This window comes from Anastrepha ludens, chromosome 4 (assembly GCF_028408465.1).
Source record: "Anastrepha ludens isolate Willacy chromosome 4, idAnaLude1.1, whole genome shotgun sequence".
In the NCBI taxonomy this organism is placed as follows: Eukaryota; Metazoa; Arthropoda; class Insecta; order Diptera; family Tephritidae; genus Anastrepha; species Anastrepha ludens.
In genome coordinates, this window is record NC_071500.1 from 96,054,921 (window position 1) to 96,076,186 (window position 21,266).

Sequence of the window (21,266 nt, forward strand, 5' to 3'; positions counted from 1 at the left end):
AAACCGAGGGGAATGCAATAAAACTAGGGCCATCTATGTGTTCGGCCCGGCACTTTCCAGCCCATAGGTTATATATAAATATAAAATAAAAGATAAATTCTGCGCCTACCTTCTAGTCTAGAGACGTTTCAAGTGTAGAAACATGACATTCAAATTGCCATTGTTGAGATGAGTCACGAAACTCTCGAGAATGTATTGAAACCATACGTTAACCCTCTAGTGCATATAACCGCCTACAGGCGGGCAACACTTAAAAGCAAAAAAAACATAAACTAAAACCACGAAGTGCTTTTTTGTTTGTCATGTAATATAGCTTACACGATTCATATTCTTCACTTTACCCTTGATCGTGAAAGCTGCATGTGCTCATATTACAAAAATTTTGCAAGTGGAATTAAAAGAAGTGATCAAATAACCGAAAAAAGGATTTTTCTGAGAAGGTGTTTTTGTGAGACTTCCTAAGAAGTGCCCTATTGGAATATTGAGTTAAAAAAATATTTCGTAAGTAGATTGAGAAGTGTAGAGTGAGATAAAGTGCTCTCCAAGTTTTTTTTTTATGTACATTGTGCCACTGTGTGCTTCACGCTGCAACCGTCTACAGGAGGCCGTATGCAGTGCGTTCAAAAAAAATGTTCAGTTATTTTGAACTTCAAGTTCGCATATTATGCTGACTTATATTTTATTTTAGAAAAATGTTGCGGGGGGACGCAAACGCAAATACGACTGGTCGAAGATGTCAGATGAGGAGTTCAACGACTTTATGGACTTTTGCGAAAACAGTGATGAGGAAATTGAAGGCGATGATTTCGATAGTGACAACGACGTGAATGACCCAGATTTTGTGGTCCCCAATCAAAATGATTCCTTTCTACAAGAAACAGCAAACAACATTTCTGTATCTGATGTTTCTCTTTCCCTTGCTGTATCAACTGGTCCACAAGAAAATCTAAAAAGCATGTCTGTACCGGTTTCACAACGAGAAATTGAAATTACAGGAACAGACGAATTTTCGGGAAGGGGTATACCAACTTCTTCAGCGCACTTTGAATGCGATGTTGCTAATCGTCGAAACAATATGAAAGAGTTTCAAAACTTACTCTGGCGTAAAAATCATCTTCAACTAAATGTTGAAGAGTTGACGTTTCATAAACCGAATCTTGAAGAGTTTTTTCACTTAAAAACACCCTATGACTGCTTCGCATACTTTTTTAATACAGAGCTATTGGAACTGATGTGTGACGAAACCAATCTCTATGCTCGTCAGAAGAAAATAAATTCAACTTTCGTCTGCACAGTGCAAGAAATACGAAAATATAGTATATTGGCCTACTGATATTTATGTCTATATATCGTTTTCCGAATGTGCGATCATATTGGGGCAGACATTCTTTTCAGCCAATAAAAAATGCCATGCCAGTAAATCGATTCGAATAAATTCGGAGCTACATACATTTCTCTGATGGATCGAAACGACCATCTAGATATCACGCTGACTGTGATATCTTGTACCTTGTTCGACCTTTTATCAAACATATGAATATTCGATTTTCCTCTGTGCCAATGCCCCAGCGTTTGAGCGTCGACGAACAAATGTGCGGCACGAAAATGTCTAAAACAAATATCAAGCAGTATATGCCGAAAAAGCCTCATAAATGGGGTTTCAAAATATTCTCCATTTGTGACACCAAAATTTTTTCTTATAGTTTTGAATTGTTTACAGGCGCTGCCGATAACGTCCGTGAAGAAGGAATGCCTGATTTGGGAGCCGCTTCAAATATTGTTGTCCGTTTGTCAAGAAACATACCAGACTTTTCAAACCACCACTGCAGAAAAACAAGCCGAAGAAGTACCAAAGGGAAGCAAGTTGCTGTACCTACCACCACCCAATATAAGGTATGATTGTTTCAATCATTGGCCAAATTTCTGCGATAAAAGTAGTAAACGTCAATGTCGTAACAAGCCATGTAAATCGGAGACTTAAGTTTATTGCGAAAACTGCAACATACCACTGCATGTCTGTCAAAAAATCATGTTTTAAGGAATTTCATGCTGAATAAAGGACATTTTTGAAGATATGGTGGGAAGTTATTTCTAAGTAAATGTATATGTACATATATTCGTTCTTCTTAGACTTTGAACCAAACTTAACAATTTGTATACTATTTTATATATTACTTAAACGTTATAAATAAACGTTTTCTTCTTACTTGTTTAAGTGGTATTGTATTTTTAGTAATTTTTTTTAAGCTACCTGCATAAGACCGTCCAGAGGCGGGGTGCTAATTTCCAGGGCCCCAGAGCGAATTCGGGTCGTACAAATAAAAATAATATTATATTTGTGTTTTATGGCCTCTAATTAGACAAAACATAATTTTATTAATATATAAAAAATATTTTCTATGCACTAGAGGGTTAACAGAAAGACTTGCTGTAAAGCTGGCCGTGAAAATCATTTACATGAAGTTGTGTTCTATTTGTAAAGACAAGGTTTACTCTTTCGATTGAACAAATTCATTCCAAAAATACGCATATTTTATTTATAGTTGAATTAAATAAAAATTCCAATGATTAAATAGCTCATCCCGTATGCGTTGCTGAAGCTATTTTGATTCAGAAATGTATCAGTTCTGTGTAGTATTTCATACAGAAATACTTAAAAATGTCATTATTTTGAGCATAAAAGTGAGAAATACATTACTATATGCAGCGTTAAATAACTTCACCACAAGCATTTATTGACCAATTTTAACAATTAGTTCTCTCTCATTCAATTTTAATAGTCTGGGCATGAAAATATAATTAACTTTCCTATAAAAATCGTATGAATCCAAGTTTCAAGTTCTGATCAAACTAAAAAAACAAAAATTTACAAATCTTACTAAAAACTTGAAACTTTTTAATCAAACTCTTTAGAAAAATTACGAATACTTAGTAAAGTGCACAATGTAATTCAAAAGTTGCGTTGATTTTTGACAATTTTTTGTTGGTGGTTCCCTTAATTTTTTTTTCATATAGCGAATGCTCGTCATTTATACTGTATATTATAAACTGTCTGAAAATTTGTTAATTTTTTTTAAAATTCGCACAAATTTTGAAACTTGGTTTTATATAATTTTTGTATACTTAAAAAATTATTACAAGTAAAAATTCTTAAAGCTTGTCAATAAGCCTCTGTGCCATAGTTACTTTATGTCTTATAAACTGTATTAATTATTTTTTTTACTTTTTTTTAAATACAATTTTTGTACTAGATACATTTATTTTACAATTAAATCGACTAAATATAACGAAATTTACAAATTCCAGTGCACAGCATCTTAACTGAAATATGATAGTATTTTGTAACATTTTTTAAATTCAATTTACCTTATCCTTTCTTGACCATCTGGCCACACTGCAAAATTACCCAATTTGACATTCGTCTATACAATATTGAACTTGACATACCAATTAGAAGTAAAAAATTATTTAGAAGTTCTGCCAAAAGTGAAATAAAAACAAATACAATTTTATCTTAAAGCAGGTTCCAGTATCTAAACCAGAGTAAGTTTAACAAAAATTAATTGTTCTGTAAGAAAAAAAGATGTAAAAGTGCAAAAGATAGTAAAGTGAGTGCTTCCGCATTCGAAAGTGTTGACGCTACAGCTGTTATGATTTGGAGAGGGGGCAGGTGTGCACGAAGTCCGTTGACAACTGCTGATGTACAAAAGTAAAGAAAAAAATAGGCAACAGCTGACTGCTATAAAGCTTTTAAAAATCTATTACAATCCACAAAGCTTTTGCCTTACAGTGCGGTCACACAATAGATCTCCAATATACTATTTTATAATACAACTAGAAAAAGTAGAAGTAAGGAGTTAGTAAGAAGTAAGAAGGAAAGAAATTAAATAATATGCGAATATATTTTTTTTAGATTTTTTTTTGTGGATGCGAAAGTATTTAGGATTGTTGCCAGGAATAAGAATTATAAAAAATATAACTATTTAGAGAATCCTTTTTTTTGTAAAAAACAACTTCTAAACGGATTTTTAAATATTATAATATAATATATATATTATATTATAGATACTAAATATATTTCCTTTTCTTACCATTTAAACGACAAGTTCTCTCAGTGCTATTTTACAATATCCGTAAGGTTAAACTGACTGTTAGTGAAAGTGCAAGTCTTGTGATTAGGGAGTGCTTCATATATTGGGAAAAAGCAAGAAATCGAATAAGGGCATTTTCTAACTGCCTAAAGAAACTTGTTGACTTATAACATGTTTGGAGAGAGTTAGAAAAAAAAAATAGTAAGAAAATTCAGGGTGTGTTCAAGAGGCGTTTTAACAATTTCAAAATTGATCTATATTTTTTGTTTTGAGAGAATGAAAATAGAGTATGATAAATTATTTTTTATGAATCAGAGAGAACCAGGCCACCCGGGATGCTTAGGTGGTGTAGATACAAAATTGGCGGAAAAGAAGAAAGATCTAGATGACGATGACTGGAAGAAGAGGAAAGGACTGTAAGACAAAGAGAACCACTGGCTGTTCCAACTACTTTTACCACAAATAACTTAGAAAGTATAGAAGATTCAGGCGAAGAACAGATCTTGAATTCTGAACACAGTTTGCCAGATGTTCCCTGTCATGAAAAAAGTTCAAAAAGAGGTAGGAAGAATTTCGTAACACTTAAACTAGCTGCAGCTCTAGATCGATGCCAGTTAAGCATTAGAGAATCCGTTTACATTCTTAATGCGGTTGTAGAAACGCTCGGTTTGAGTAGCGTTGATTTCCCTATTAACAAATCCTCGATTCAGCGAATTCGTACTGAAACTAGAAAATCAAGGGCAGAAGCAATGAAATCTGACTTCCAAAATAATATACCCGAAGTAGTCACAGTCCATTGGGACGGAAAACTATTACCCGTGTTGGATGTACGAAATTCAAAAGAAGAACGCTTGCCTGCTATTGCTTCGTTTGGCGATCGAGAACAGCTTTTTGCAGTGTGAAAACTAAAGAGTTCTTCTGGAAAACATCAAGCTAAGGCCGTCTCAACAGCTCTTTTTGAGTTGAACTTTCACGATAAAGTACAAGACAAGTTGTTCTGCGGTACAACAGCATCCCATACTGGTCGTTTCAATGGAAACCTTTGGGAAGAGAATTGCTGCTTTTCGCCTGTCGTCATCATGTTTATGAATTGGTCCTAAAAGCTGTATTTGAAACCAAGATTAAATCAACTACTAGTAGCCCAGATATTCTCTTAATTTCATAAAAGAACGTGTCGGTGAGACAGCCATTCAAACTTTGTTAATATTTTATAAGGCAGAAATACTCAAAGGTTTTGTAAGACATGACTACTACGAATTGGTCGAACTGTGCGTAATATCTTTTGGAAGGAGACACAGAGGAAAAATTAACACTGTGGTCCCACGGAGCTACATATGCATCAGGTGCGTTGGATGGCGCGAGCGATTTAAATACTAAATACTAATACTTACTTCAGTCACTAATACTTAATTAAGTCATAATCCAGAATGACTGCGAAGGACAAAAAGCTCTACAAGATGATGTTGCTTATTTGTCGTGATGTTGTATGTCAAACCTTGGCTCGAATGCACAGTGGCGACTAATGCACCTAACCATGTATCTTCTTGGGATAAAAATACTGCTTTTCCGGAAGCTAAAAGAAGAATAAGTCATTTGAGAGTTTTGAATGATACTTCTGACGGGGATGTTAAATTAATGCCAGAGTTTAACAGAATTATCACGGCTGAAGAAGAACAAAAACAGCTATTGCTGCGCTGTGCCCAGGAACATAGAAAATTGTATCCGGACTGTAAAAAAAAACTACAATAAAAAGATGTTATTATTATATTATTAGAAGGCCATTACGCACTGCGACCAGAGCTGATCTATTGTGAAAGGCCTTATTTTTGTAACCCTAGAGTTTTATGCTTTTTAAAAATTTTAGCACAATTTTGGGTTTGTTGTTCCAAAGATTGCATGGAGATACTACGATACCACCAAGGTGATGAAGTCTCTGTCTGCCCAACGCAGGACATTCACAAAGCACATGTTCTGAGTTTTCTATGTCCATTTCGCAAACGCGGCAGACATTGGTCTCAGATACACCAATATTATTTAGATGATACCTCAGGCTGCAGTGACCTGTAAGATATCCTGTTAAAAGGCGCAGATCTACTGTGTTTAGTGAGAGAAGTTTGTCAGATATTCCTTTGTTGGGACTTAGGAATAGATTGGCTTGACGCTGACCGGCACAGTTTAGCCAGTGTGGCGGCAAGTTTTCTTTCTTCCCATTTCCTAAGGAATTCATTAATGTGGCCATTTGTGAGTCCACAGAAAGGCTCAGGACCAGTAAGTTGCATATTTGCTCCTTGTTTTGCAAGGTCATCAGCCATTTCATTTCCCTCATGTCCTTCATGTCCCGGAATCCAACCTAGTGTTACTGTGTTGAGGTTCCCTAACGTGTTGAGAAGGTTTACGCAATCATTTTCCAATTTGGAGGTGTTAGTTGTTGATAGAAGGAAAATATGTTACCCTGACTGATTGTTATTACTTTAGGTTTTTAATTGAATATTATTGTTCATCTTATTTAATTTTTACCTTTACTCACTTAATTTATTGAATTTATAGCAGACTGAAACATCAGGACAAAACACGATTTTTACTAAACTTTGAAGCTCGGTCGGCACTTTTTGCAATTATGATAGAAAGATAAAACTCTATATCTGAGCATCTAATAGCTTTAGTAAAAAATGCAGAGGGTGTGAATTTCGAAATTAGAAAAGAAATTTGTTTGTCATTTAAGGGATACCCTAGTATATACATACACATATGTATAAAGTGAGTGACAGAATGGTTGGGTCACCATTTTTTTAAATTTTTTTTTTTTTATTAATTTTATTCTATATTTATTAAATATAGTATATAGTTATATATTTCATGCTCTAACAAAAGCCACATAAATTCAAGTTTCAAACTTCGTGTAACACTTAATTCGAAATTTTACTAAAATTTTTAGGTATGCAGTTTTTAGTTCAGTTCAGTTTAATAAAATGAAAGTTTGAAGTGATTAGGAATTCTCGTTGCTTGAGGTTTCTCGCTATTGATGTTAGTCATAGTGGATGAGACTTGGTAGCAGTGTTTGTGGCATTCTTCCTTTAAACTCAACCTAATCTACAATCATGTCAACTCGTTCTTGTTTAGAAATTAGTATTTCTCATTTATGCATAAATAGAAAAAATACCTTCCTTAAGTATGTAAAGCGAGGATCAATGATAATTAATTATATAAAAACAATATTAACGCTTTCAGATGGCGTCAAAGTTCTATTACTTTGGATTTGGCAGTAATTTGTTGGCCAAGAGAATACACATACAAAACCCAACTGCAGTGCGGATAGGTCCCGGGAAGCTGGAGGTAAAGGATGTGTTTTTAAAAGTAAAACTAAATACTTTTTTATAACAAAATTTTTCTTCAAATTTTGCACCCTTTCCATAGAACTATCAGCTCGACTTCTACACAAGCTCACGTACTTGGCATGGTGCGCCAGCAACGATTGTACCGAAGAAGGGCTCTTGTGTATTTGGAGCCATTTGGGAGATTGATAATAGTAATTTAAAGGATCTGGATGAGTGAGTATGGACAGCAAAAGGTGGTAGATCGAATTTTCTAGAAACTGACGTTAGAATGTAAAGTTTAAAGCGAACGAGAAAGGAAAAAAAAAACAAAAGAGAAAAATAATTAAAAATATACTTTATTGAAATGAAATAAAGATATTACAAAATAATAACTGCCATCTATTTTTCAGTCAAGAAGGCGTTTCGCATGGTATTTATGTGCCCATCAAAGTGGCGGTAATAGCGCTTAACGACTGTAAGCCCATCGAATGTCGCGCCTATCATTTAACAACTCAACCGACCGGAGATGTGAGATGTCTAAAACCCGAGCAAATACCATACGATCGACAGCCATCTAAAACATATTTAAAAACGATTGTAAAAGGAGCTTTGGAGACGTGTTTACCAGCGGAATATGTACAGTGGCTACGTACGATCAAACATAATGGCAAGATGGTCGAAGTGCTGGAGAAGAAATTGGATTTGTGTGACGTAAAATTGTAAAGATTGTCGTGTTGAGTAGATACCAAAGATATTTTTTTAGTAATAAAGAGAGTAAAAAGTTGGTGGTCTACACAGTTAGAGAATTACATTGTGGAGGGTTTAGTTATGACGGAGGCAAGAAAGACATAAGAGGCATTTATTAGTAGTACTAAATTTATATTTAAATACCCACTACAAGAGTTATCTTAAAGTTACTCCATCAACTCCAGCGCTGATGTGTAAAAATATTTTTTAAGTAGAACTCTATGAAAATGCTAAAAAAATTTAATAAAAATTAAATGAAAAGTATCCAAATTGCTTTTTAATAAACAATATAGCAGAGCAGTGAGGTCCATCGAACCTCGTCACTGAACTTAAATATGCTATTTTGAGTTAACAACAGTTAAAAATAACATCAGAGATGGATCAGTCATTTTTTTAATGAACGCAAAACTTTGCTTGCCAGAATACACTGCACCAAAGCAAGCTGTGGGAGTCATTGGAATAAAATTGCGTTGCGTATGTAATAAATAGTTCAGCCTCTGGTAGATACACCGGCGTGATTCCACGACAAGCAGTCAAAGCATTTTGGACATGGTAAGAATTTTTTCTGAAAATTGGTTTATTTATAGGCTTGATAATTACAATAGAATCAAACTAAAAAAATTAAAAAAAATTAAATTTTGGGATTTATTCAATATTGGAAATTTATGGGTATAAAGTTTTATACCGAAATATTTTCGGACTATTTAAACGTTTTAAAAACTTTAAATGTTGTTGAGGACAAATGAAATGAACTCACTACATGTGCTTGGCTCAATGCTAAGAACTCACCACACCCTACCCACTACTCACGCCAGGTAGGGTGGTAAGGTGGTGGTAGCCATAAGGGCCGTGAGTTTCAGTTCAACAATCAGTCGTCACTTTTTCGTCTAAAATCAGTCGCAGTACGAGTACCAGTGGGAACTTCATAAGTTGCTAGAGCAGCTGCTACTTCTACGAAACTTAAACTACTTTATTGGAATCAACTTAAAATTAAGGGGTTATATACAGTTAGAAGGCCTCAGACAAGCGAATTTTCCAAATTTTCTCTGAAAAAACTTTTAAATTTATTGATCTAATATAAAAATTTGTACACATACTATGTTATCTTTTAACTGTGTTTTAAGACTGACTTAGTATTAGTAAAAATATTTGTTTGGATCGGAGCTACAGCTGATCTCCGGGAGCACCTCTCAAAAAAACCGTTTTGCGGTGACCACTATATCTCTGAAATTAAAAAAACCAAACAGATTTATTTAAAGTAATAATAAATCTAGTAGGGGAAAATTGGGAGTTGTGAGACATAGGGAGTTGTGAGACATTGTTACCTTTTGGCATTATTCATTTGTTTACATTCGATTTTAAGTGTCAACAAGTGTTCTCGATGCGATCTCACTTTTCAGCTAGCATTGGTCATATTTACATGCATTCGACGCGTCTCTCCAGTTACTGTGTTTTGGAATTTCTCGGTAAGTTTTTTTCATCATTTGTTTTGCGATACATTCGATCAGTTGTTGAAGCAAATTGCAATTGTTAATATATACAAATTATTAATTGTCCTATTAGCTTTGAATGTACACATTCACTTGGGCATGAACGTTCGATGTGTTTATGACTACGCGGCCATTTATAAAAAAAACGATTTGGGGAGTTGTAAGACAACAAATGTGGGGAGTTGTGAGACACCGTTTTTCTCGACGTTTTAACGCATCTTTCATAAGTACCTCGCAATATTCATGCATTGTTTGTATATATATCACCTGCAAAGGTGTAATACCGAAAAAATTAAGCAGAAACAACTCCATTCATTGCAATGTATGCGATCGAGCTGTGCACCTAAAGTGTGCCAATTTACGAACTGGTTATTATATATTACATGTTCTCACTGCGAATTATCAGATTGATGGCATTGAATTTTTTATACACTTTTTTATAACAATTGTCTTTTCTTTTTTATTTTTCATCTTAATAAAGAACTAACAACTAAAATAAGTCATTTTTATTGATTTAAACCATGGTGTCTCACAACTCCCCACATTTTTGTATTTTGTATTATATTTTATATTATTATATACAATTTTAATTTTAAGGAAAATTGTAGTTTTGTCAAATAGGCCATACCAATAGCTTCCAGTATTCATTGACTAAAGATTCCATCGTTGACATATGCAGAATATTAAGATTTTGAGTAATACGGGTCCAAAAACAAAACCCGTCTCACAACTCCCCATTCTCCCTTAATTAATAGAAGGAATAAGCAAAATAAATTTTTTTGACCAAATGGTAGTTTTTTAAAAAAAACATCAATTTTTGACCAATATTTCGGCCTTCAATTATTTATAAAAAAAAAATATTTATCGATTACTAAAAAATACAGGGTGAACGATATGAACACCATAACTTTTTTGTGTGAAATTAGTTTTTATTGATTTCAAAGACAAATTTGTTCAAAAATGATTACAATTTCTACATATATTCACTTTAGCTCGATATGACCAACTTTGCTTTGACTATAGCCTTCAAACGGTCAAAAAATGAGTTGCATGCTGCACGAATGTGATCTTGAGGTATTTTAGCCCATTCTCGTATAATCGCTTTTTTCAGCGCATCCATACTGGCATATTTTTTAGTCCTCACCTTGCTCTCTCAGACTTGCGTCTCGCGAATTCGAAAGTCATTTTGTGGATAAAATGAAGTATGAGCTCATTTTTCAATATGCGTTAAATGCTGTCTTGCGCTATTTTCAGTTCTTTGACCATTTTTCTTTCACTTCGACGGGGATTTTGATCAAGTCGAGCCTTCACTTTCCGAACCATTTCTGGCGTTGTTGCGGTTTTTTTTGGTCCACCCCATAGCGTTGCACATTTTATTCACTTTGAGGGGACTGAGCTCACGAACAGAGGCCGGTTGTGATTTTCCAGCCAAATATAATGCAATCACACTATTACGTTTGAACTCCATCACAGAAAAAAAAAATTCAACAAAACTGAGACGCAAATGCCTTTGACGGCTTATAAACAATATATTGAACTGTTATTAGAACAATTTTGCCGTTGATGTCATGAGCTGTTTTGCAGATACAAGCAGTGTGGAGTTGGTAACACTTTACCCTGTATATTTAAGAAGCTAGTGTTAAAATTTGAGACTAATCGGTTTAGTCGTTTTCGAGTAATGTTGGTCAAAGGCTTTGAAAACACCATTCTGAGAAAAACGCGAAACGAAAAACGCATTAAGAAAGTAAAATAGAAAATAGTCGATATTTTGAAAATTCTAACTTAAAATATTTTTCCATTTAAAAATGTAAATTAATAAATAATAGTAAATTTTAAATAAATGTAAAATAATAAATATAAATTATACAAAAAACAAAAAAAAAATAATAATAAATAAAATATATTTCGTTTATTAAGAGATATTTATAAGAAAACTGAAAAAAATTTCAAACAAGCTTTAGAAATTTTTATTTATTATTTATTTTATTCGAAAGTTGTGGTACAATTAACATTTTTTCTTAATTCAAACATTTCAAAATCACTTCTTTTTTAGTTTTTAGCACCTTCCTTTTAGTACCTTCAACAATTTTTTTTTAGCAACAAGTCTCATATTTTTGTTCGAAATTTTTGGAAACAAATTTTTTGTTCATCTGATGTTTTCTTACTGCTTCAATAATGATTGAAGCTATTCTCAGTAATGCTTGAAAGTTGCATAGTCAGCCAGATTAATGGATTTGCTCTTAAAACAAAAGGCTTTAACGAGAAGTAGCAAGCAAACTACTACTCTGGTATGACAATGGATTGGCAACAGTCTAAGTGAGTTGGTTTTTAAAGACTGACTGCCACTTCTACCTACCTTCGAGTGCCTACCTACCTACCTAAATACTCTAAAATGTAAGAAAATTGATAACTCCTAAATTTCATTTAATCTCCTTTCACGCATTTTCAGTAAATTATAGCCATCTGTTCCTCACCCATAGGTAAGTGGCAGCTTGCGCTGACTTGGAATGCCTACTGGTCTTTTTTTTCTGTGACTAAAGCCAGCCCGACCAGATTTCGGAGGTCTTGTTCCAGGTGAAACTCGAGCGCCACGCCTTACTAGCATTTGTTGTATTTGATTTCGTAGGCTGCTTCTTGTACTAAATGTCAAAGGTAATTTAAAACGTCCCTCCTTTTGATTTTTATTTCTTTTACGCCTCATTGGACTAGCATTTCAAAAATATAGATATAAATAAATAAATATAAATAAAATAAAACTATAATACAATAAAGTCAGTATCTTTAAAATTGTGGCAACTCTTTTGGCTTGCTTCGGAAATCTGCCTGTGTTATGAGGACATCTGGACCTTGAACACTATTCTTATCAACAAAGTCACTATTTCCATTATCCCAATCAGCAAACATTGTTTACACCTCGGGCTCCTTCGGTGGACGACTTTAAGCACCTTTTTTATAACTTCAAATAAAATCACCCCTGAAAGAATAAGGACTAAAAAAACAAAAAAAAAAAGGAACAGTTCAACTTCGACGATACTAAGATATGTATTTGTGTAAAAAATTATATGAGCTCCACACTGGGTAAATTTTAGCCAACCACCTTTTTGGAAAGCATAAATTTAGAAGGAATCACTTACTGACAGTAGTTTATTGTGAAACTTCGAAGAGTAAAAGGAGTAGTGCTTAAATAGAGGTATTACACCGGATGGAAAATAAGTAATGGCCAGATGGCACCAGAAGTAAATAAACTACAATCCAGTAAATATTTCGTGGAGTATCTGCCATCCCAGTGAGGCTTTTCAAGGTTAATGGTGGCAAAGGGTTACTCTTTCCAATCAAAAAATGCAAACAGTTTTATCTATCCTTGTGTTTTTATTTATAGTTCAAACAAGTTTCAAACTCGAAATAGACCACCCTACATTATATGTACACTTGTGCTCACTTAATCAGATTACTTTATCCTTTTTACAATATTCGAAATATTTTTCATCGGAATTTTTTTTTTTGGCAATTTTTTATAAACGTGCATCTTATAAAAATCTTATAAATCAATAACCAAAACTTTGTACGAAATTTTCAAACCTCAGAAAAATTTATGGTAAAAGAATTGTGATGAAAATTTTCAAATTTTTAGTCAGAATTAAAAAAAAGTTGTAGGTGTGCAGTTTTATAGCCTATTCAATTTTAATATAAGAAAGTGCAAGTTAAAGTTCCTGCAAAACTGCGTGGACTTATGACAATTTTTTTGCGTACGTTGTTGAACACTTTCTTCCTACTCGTAAAAGACTGCCGAACACTTGTGTCAAAAATTCCCAAACAGAAAATATAAAAATTGCGCATCACAAAATTTTAGCATTCCTAGTCATTAAAGTAAAGGGTGACTTTTTAAGAGCTCTAGGAAAATTTTTTCAAAAAAACACACGTAAAATTCAGACAAATGCATGAAATTTTTATTTAAATCGATCCATATCGATTTAAAGTTTGAAGATTATTTCATGCAAATGTTGAGCGCATTGTCCAAATGGTCCATCCGCTTAGTCCAATTTTGGCATACTCTTTCCAATGTTTCGGCCGGTATCTCACATATAAATGCTTTAATGTTGTCTTCCGATGCTTTAATTGAAGCAGGCTTGTCTGAATAGACATGAGCCTTAACATAGTCCTACAAAAAATAATCAAAAGGCGTTATATCGCACGATCTGGGTGACCGATTGACAGGTCCCGAACCAGAAATAAAATGTTCACCGAACGCGCCATTGTTAGGCGTGCTGTGTGGCATGTGGCATAGTCTTGCTGAAACCACATGTCATGCAAGTCAAGCTCTTGCATTTTGGGCAAAAAAAAGTTGGATATCATTTCACGGTAGCGCTCACCATTTGCCCAATTGCTGCGAACGGCGACGAATCGATAATTAATGGTCATCATAAACACTGACCGATACAGCTGCAATATTTTCTTCAGTTCGCATTCTACAGGTACGTAAGCGTGTTGGTGGTTTGATGTCCAATAATGTAAATTTGGTTCTAAATTTAGTCACAATAGCTCGAATAGCCGCTTCAGTGGGTCGATCCATTAGCGAGGGTTGAAATATGCCCGGGCGGATAGAACTCATAATGCGAAATTCCATGTCTTCACCAAAAATATTTTTTTTTAATGTTATATGCTGCACTCTCCACTATATCTCTATTGATTTCCTATGATAATATCTATAACTCAATTATGGGTAAAAAATATCCCAGCGTATCGGATGAACACGTAAAATTTATTTTGGGTTCTAGACAACGTAACCGTTTACAGGCAAACTAAAATAAAATTTGTAGCGTTTAGGGCCGATAAGCTGAGATATTCCACAACTTAAAAATTCTCTACAGTGTCATCGAACTTTTCTACTAAGTGAACTATTTGACTGTAACAAAAAAAAAGCTAAAATCTGGAATTACTTACATTTTCGAAAACTTGCAAGCACATCAAAGAATGTCCAACTGCCAAGCGCAGAAAGTTCATTTCAATATCGAGTTACTGCAAGCAAAGGTGATTATAAAAATGCCGAATAGAAATTTATGCAAATACGAGCAGAAACTTTCAAACACCCAAAAGTACCTTTACAATACTTGGATATGTAGTAAACAAATACAAAACTTTATACAAACCAACAAACAAATGTATCTTTTGGTAACATTTAACCATCCAGAGGAAGAGGGGAAGAGTACCAAAGGCGATTGCATTTCATGTACAATGCGACTATATTGTGAGTTGGTGAGCAAATGTAAGTGGGAATGTAGTGTAAAAGCAGCTGTATGGCCATTCAGTGCAGCTGCAATTTCTACATTACGTATACGCCATGGTGCTAGCTTTCGCCGGGCCAGTGTTTGCACTTTAATCCCTAACAAAGTTTGTAGTGTAGTTTACAATTTTCCAAATTTTCGCATTTCTCGTACTCTTGCATTTGAAAATGGCAACTTGGGTGCATTGTAAGTGCCAACAAATATTGCCATGGTGAGTGGCTAAGTGTGAAAGCCAAATATAAAGTAAAGTGGCGAGTTTTAGTTTTGAAATGAGCGCCTTGGAGCTGTGAAGCTATGCGCGTGTTGCTGAGTGTTAATGAAATACAGCAAATGCTATTTCTTTTGCGTTTTATTTCATTTTTTTTTTTAAGTTAGCAAACGGATATTAGCTGTTAAGACTGCAATGGCTAATACATAAAATGGTAAATTATGGAAATTGGCCTCTCAACTTGGCTGGCAGCAGCTCAATGAGAAAGGGTTACATTTGGTTATGCAAATGAGTGTTGAAAGTGCACAGAGGAAGAGTAGTTAATATTTAAATTAATAAGGGGCAAATATAGAAAAGGGTTAGGCGGCTTAAGAGTAGAAGGACGGAGCGTAAATTAGAGGGGAGAAAGCGATATTTAGTGCAAAAAGTTTCATGCAAGGGAAAGTGTTAGTTTAGTATAGTGTAGCACTTTGCTATGCTACTCGTAGTGGATGAAAAACATGCATACGCCAAGCTAACGATCAGACGATGCTCAGTTACATAAGATACTACCCTCCGTTGAACCAAACAGCTGCCCTAAGTGCTGCTGCGCCACAGTAAATTGCATTTTAATTGTACTTTAGGAGTGCAGAGAAACTTTTGAAAGACGTTTTGGTCTAAAGTTTCATCTTTCTAACAAAGGATGCGCCACAACAAATGGACATTGAAATACTATTAGCAGACAAAATGCAAAGAATTCGGTGACGCTTCCTTTGTGAAATGTTCATAAGTGTTGAGTGGGAATTTTTTGCTTTGCGCAAATTGGTAATCATCATAAATAAGTGATTAAAAATAATTAAACTTGACTTGGGTAACAATTTTGGAGTTCATTTTAGGAGAATGAAGAGGGGATTTGCTGCTTTGTATTTTCACTAGGAGTTAAAAGTACAAAGCAGATGGTCGAAGCTGGTCACTCGAAATTTGCATAATGCGTCTGGATGGTGAGATGGTGAGAGAAAGAGGAAAGAATGCGCTTTTTAAGTTGCCTAGAATTTAAACTGGCTGCCTATGGCACCCATCTACAGTCGCTATTTGATTATGGGGGGCAGCTACTCCAGCACTTTCAAATTTTCCAGCACTTAAAAATTCATTTACAAATTAAAGAAAATTTGTTTTTACATAAATATCTTTCCAAACTATCCAAGAATGTGTCCTCAAAATTTCAGAAGCAAATTCAAAATATTTTCGGAGTTACAGAAGAAATTGTGAGCAAGCGTCGAGCAGGTATACGAGCGGCCGGATCGCTCGAAGGGCGATTTCTCGGTTGGCGGGTAAGATAGAGAAAAAGTTAGACATCCTATCGAAACGAGATAACATTGGTGTATTCGGAATTAAATTCTCTTCTAGTTGAACCTAAAAAACCTTAAGAAAGTTATTAACCCACTTTTTAAACAATCTAATTAAAGTGAATTTTTTTTCCAAAAAAATTAATTTTTTTTTATTAGCGAGAAATTGTTGAATTCTCACTTTTTGTTTAATTTTCTAGGTTTAACTAGAAGCTATACTATACCAAAATAAAAGCTTTTTGAGTTTTTGGTTTGAGATGAAAACTGCGATCGGCATCTTTCCCGCCGCACGACACATGCACACTCGATGCGCCTCGGCCAAACGCTTGTACCAGGCATAATGTGACGTATATTTTAATGAAAAAATTTGAGAAGACTTTTGAAATATATAACAATAAAACCAGAAAGTTTCGTTTCAATCGAATATTTCTTTCCTTCCCAAAAAAAATTAACAAAAAAATCGATTATTTGAAGCCTCTAAAGCAGGCTCCCCCTCTTAAAAGAAAGTCTAAAAAGTCCCTATAAAGTCAGTGAAGTGACGTTTTTCTCGAAATACGTTTTTTTCTGCGCTGTTAAATATAACTCAAAAAGTAATCAAGATATAAACTTAAAATTTGACAGGGGTATTCTTTAACATATTGGCCTTTGCATGTACCTCAAATTTTTTATTAATTATCACTAAAAATATTGTTTCGATCAATTTGTTTGAAAACAAACTGTAACTTTTTTCTTTTTCACTTCGAATTTTCATTTTTCGTTTTTTTTCGTTGAAAATTTTTCATTTTCGTACAAAGCGGAATAACTTATTTTAATGAAGAAATTTTGTCTGGTTGATTTCAGTAGATTAGAAGAGGCTGTACATACCTATAGAAGCCACGTTTGAGCAGCTGTAGCCCCGCTATTTTGTTCTTCTTTTATTTGAAAAAAAAAATTGTATATTGACTTAAGCATGGATATTTGTATGTAATTTATTTTAAGATAATAAATACTCTCAGTTTTTCCCAAAAAATGATTGAAAAACTCGTTGTCTGGAGGAGCTGCCCCCCACTAGTCATCTACAGAGATCAGGTTATTTCAGCTGATGTACGCCTGGCTTTATAACTTTCCATAAACTAACCGATTAGAAGTCCACCAAAATTATTGATTTCTCAGTGCGCTGTGATGACGTCTCTCGTAATTGTTTCCCAGATACCTATTTGCTTGGACTAGCAAGACCACTCGGCTTTTTTTTGTGCAAATAAAAAAATATATCAATTCTTCTAATTTATATTAGTCTTTTGAAGGTAAGTCAAGTTAGGTTAGTTCAGGTTAGGCATCTTACCAGTCCTTAAGCCATCCCGCCTTATTGGTGATCTCTAGAGGCACTGTTCTTGTATCATACAGGCGCTGAAAGTAATTCTTTCTCTGAAGTGAAGGAAGTGTGGAACAATAAACGAAGTGCAGAATATTCATATATGAAGTGAGCTGATCTTGAAACTTCCTTATCTCAACAGCACTCACAAAAATCAATACTCATTATCTGGCGTCCATATAACTAAGAATCCAGTGCCCCTTGGTGTTCTTATAAGCCATCATATGCACCCTTTGCTCTACCCTGGAACCATAGGAAATAATAATAATCACATGTGAGGTTGCTGAAATTTCATTATTTCGCTAAATTTAATACAATAATCTGCAAGCATCCAGTTTAGTCCGCCTGCTGCTAGTATTTGCTCAAAATTTCTACTCATCTTGTGTAAAAAGCGAATTCAGATTGACTTGTAAACTTAGGCTTGATTTCAATATACTTGTCCTTGATTTCAATATACTTGGCCTTTCCTTAATTCTAAGAACATTTGTACCCTCCGGGGCTGAATAAAGATTACCGCTGCGCTATCTAAAAGCTTGTAGTGGTGTTCTCCCATTCCTGAACACATTTTGAGTAAAGCATGGCCAACTTAAAGACCTCGACTGCCTGACTGTGTGTAAGAATAATCGAGTACTGATCGAATGAAGTTCATAACACTTGGCAGCTTTGCTTTTGCGTAGCTTGGAAACTTCTGAACTCATCTCAATGAGAGTAGGCAGGAAAAATACCAATTCCTGTTCCCCTATCCCCATTTCAACTGTCTTCCAGTGTACTTTTTGAGGTTTCTGATTGCTCGTTAGTCTATAACTTTTGAATAGCTGCGTTTTCTTGTGCGGTAGTTTCCATATAAAAACAAAAACCGAGCATTAGTTATATAGAGGAAATTTACACAGAAAATTGTACTGGTGTTTAGTTTAGGTTTGGCAGCCGCATCGCACATAGAGACAACGATGCCACTTAAACCACGAAATGGGTCCGTTGTGAGCTGCGGGGGCTGCGCTACATTTTCCTCTCCATAATAAACCATACTGAGCTTTTGACAAAGCGTAAAAGGTTGTTGATGCCTAAAATGTATAGATTATCCAGATTCGTTAAGAAGTAGGATTTTAAAAATCGGTTGCTGCTTCTGGCTAGAGCCGGGCATGTGCAAAAAAGGTGTTGAATTATTTCCAACTCCTCCTCATTTCTGCAGCTACGACAGAAATCATACGTGTAAACGCCTAATCTCTTTGCATGATTTACTATGAGACAATGTCCTGTGAGGGCCCCTACTAAGATCCTGATTTGAAGTCTATTTAGTTTGATATACTGTACTGGTGTTTGCTTCCATATAAAAATATTCGAACATTAGTTATACAGAGAAAATTCACAGGCCTTCGGATGATGTTTGTTTTTAAATCAATTAAATTTTTGGACCGCTGCAAACTTGTAGTTTATCATAGCAAAATTCAATAGGCTATAAAAACACATGCCTGAAGTATTTCTAAAAGTTCTGATAAGGGAGTGTGAAAATTCGGTGAACATTCTTTTAACTTTTTTTAATTTAACAAAGCTGGAAATTTCGTCGAAAATTTGTTGAATTTCGTTTAATTTGCACAAAGTGTGAAACTTGGATTTTGTAGAATAATCCACAATATTTTCATAAATCAAAGAGCAAATACGTTCTCAATACTTGTTTTAAGTACTAGCGCTATAGGTTTTGAACTTTTTTCAGAACTAACCCCTTGATTTTAACGTCTTCTGTTTTCGTCTGCCATTTGCGTATTTATTAAGGCCCTCGCCTCATTTGAAATGGTGGTTTTTGGGTGTTTATTTAAAAGCGTGTAAAACGGAAACCAAAAACGATCTTTTAGTTTGTTTTCAGTATTTTATTTCTTAATGCATTGTTAGAAAATAAAAAATTTTGTTTTGACCTCACAAGGTTCTTTCACAAATTTGGCAGCCTTCAAAGAATGATCTTCCAAAAATCAAATAAAAAAATCAATGCAAAATACACCTTTTTATATAAATTCATTAAAAATATTAAACGCACGGGAAAATAAAAGAAATCAAATTTTTCTTACACAAAAGAATCATTTTGAACAAAAAATATATTTTGGTATTTTGAATTTTTAACTGACTTGCTTTAATAAATTTTTGAAAACTTGCATACCTTGATTTGCACTGTAATATACCGGCTAATTGTTTTGTTTTTTGGATAAGTTTTGAACCAAATATATCTATGAAAATGCAAGATAATAAAATCAGATTAAAAAAAAATTCGGAAAATTTCGATACAATAAAATTCGAAAATCAATAAAATTCAAAACTCAATAAATATCGAATACCATGGTTTATTGCTAAACTTTGAAAGGCTTAGAGGCCAAAAAAAGTACACCTTGCATCTGTAGAAATTCCTATTCCATCAGGAAAGTAAACTACGCAGTTGTTGGCAAAGTCCATAACCACGAGTTGGTAGTCACAGCTCCTATGCCTTATCCCTATTTTGTTAAATCAGGAAGACGGCTCGGTCTTTGTGCGCCAACCGCAATGTGCTTGAAGCCCTAAGCCTTAGCACACTTTTGGAAGCTGGGCGTTTTAAAAACTTCATTCTGTCCATCGGCTGAATGTCTAGAAATATTTTATATTCTATGCCTCTGCCACATTGAGTGGATTGCCGGCTTCCATGGTTTCGGACTTTTACTATTAAGTGACGAAGAAGTCTAACTCCCAGGCTGCTAGTTTTTAAACACTTGGCAAGCTCTGTCTATCTACTGCCGCGCTTCATTAGCCGCGAAAATTAATTTCTCTATGAATTGTTAAACTATACCATCATATGAAATAGAATATTAGTCAGTTAGTGGTTATATAGCAGAGGTAAATAAACTTAAATTTCATAGACACGAAAGAAGGTTGCGATATACGCGTATTCCCATAATATCGTATCAATCAATTACTTGTACACTCGTTTGTATAAATTATTTATTAATTTATATTTTAAATTACAAATACTCTCTTCAACGAAGTGCCACTTTCAGCCCGAACCCACTTTGTTTTGAACTCACCTCCTTCCCATCTACACCACCACTTTTTCCTTTAAAGCTACACAAACTTCTAATAGCCTTCAAATCACTTGGGAAATGTCAATTTACTAACGAGAATGTGTGGCATTTACCAAAAAGTTGTGCGAACAAACTATTAATTACTCGACGACCACAAATTTCAATTTACTTAAGGAAATAGTTGCGAACAAATCCATAAGTGGACGCAAGGAGTGTTATAAGAAAGTGTTAAGACACATAAGGTTTGGCTTTGATCTTTTGTAAGAGAAGAAAATGTATGTATGTTCATGCAAATGTATAGCAAAAACGCTGAGGCAATACGCTTAAATGTAAATGATGGGTGAAGGGTAGAAACTATGCAAAGTGCATAATTTGAGGCGAGTGCGTGGGCTTGCGAATGATTGAATTCAATGGCTTGCA

At 34.4% G+C, this 21,266-nt stretch overlaps 1 protein-coding gene across 1 annotated transcript; it reads left to right on the forward strand.

The window, feature by feature from the left end:
- The first annotated feature begins 3,393 nt into the window (after positions 1–3,393).
- LOC128862107 (gamma-glutamylcyclotransferase-like) lies at positions 3,394–8,378 on the forward strand. The gene is made up of 4 exons (XM_054100538.1): positions 3,394–3,543; positions 7,320–7,424; positions 7,506–7,639; positions 7,816–8,378. Exons 2-4 carry the CDS (start codon positions 7,320–7,322, stop codon positions 8,126–8,128), a joined length of 552 nt encoding a protein of 183 aa, XP_053956513.1. The 5' UTR covers positions 3,394–3,543; the 3' UTR covers positions 8,129–8,378.
- The last annotated feature ends 12,888 nt before the right edge of the window (positions 8,379–21,266 follow it).

Coding starts and splice junctions, on each gene's coding strand:
- LOC128862107 (XM_054100538.1), top strand. CDS start 7,320: ATGGCGTCAAAGTTCTATTACTTTGGATTTGGCAGTAATTTGTTGGCC. Junction 7,425..7,505: donor TAGGTCCCGGGAAGCTGGAG/GTAAAGGATGTG, acceptor CCCTTTCCATAG/AACTATCAGCTCGACTTCTA. Junction 7,640..7,815: donor AATTTAAAGGATCTGGATGA/GTGAGTATGGAC, acceptor TCTATTTTTCAG/TCAAGAAGGCGTTTCGCATG.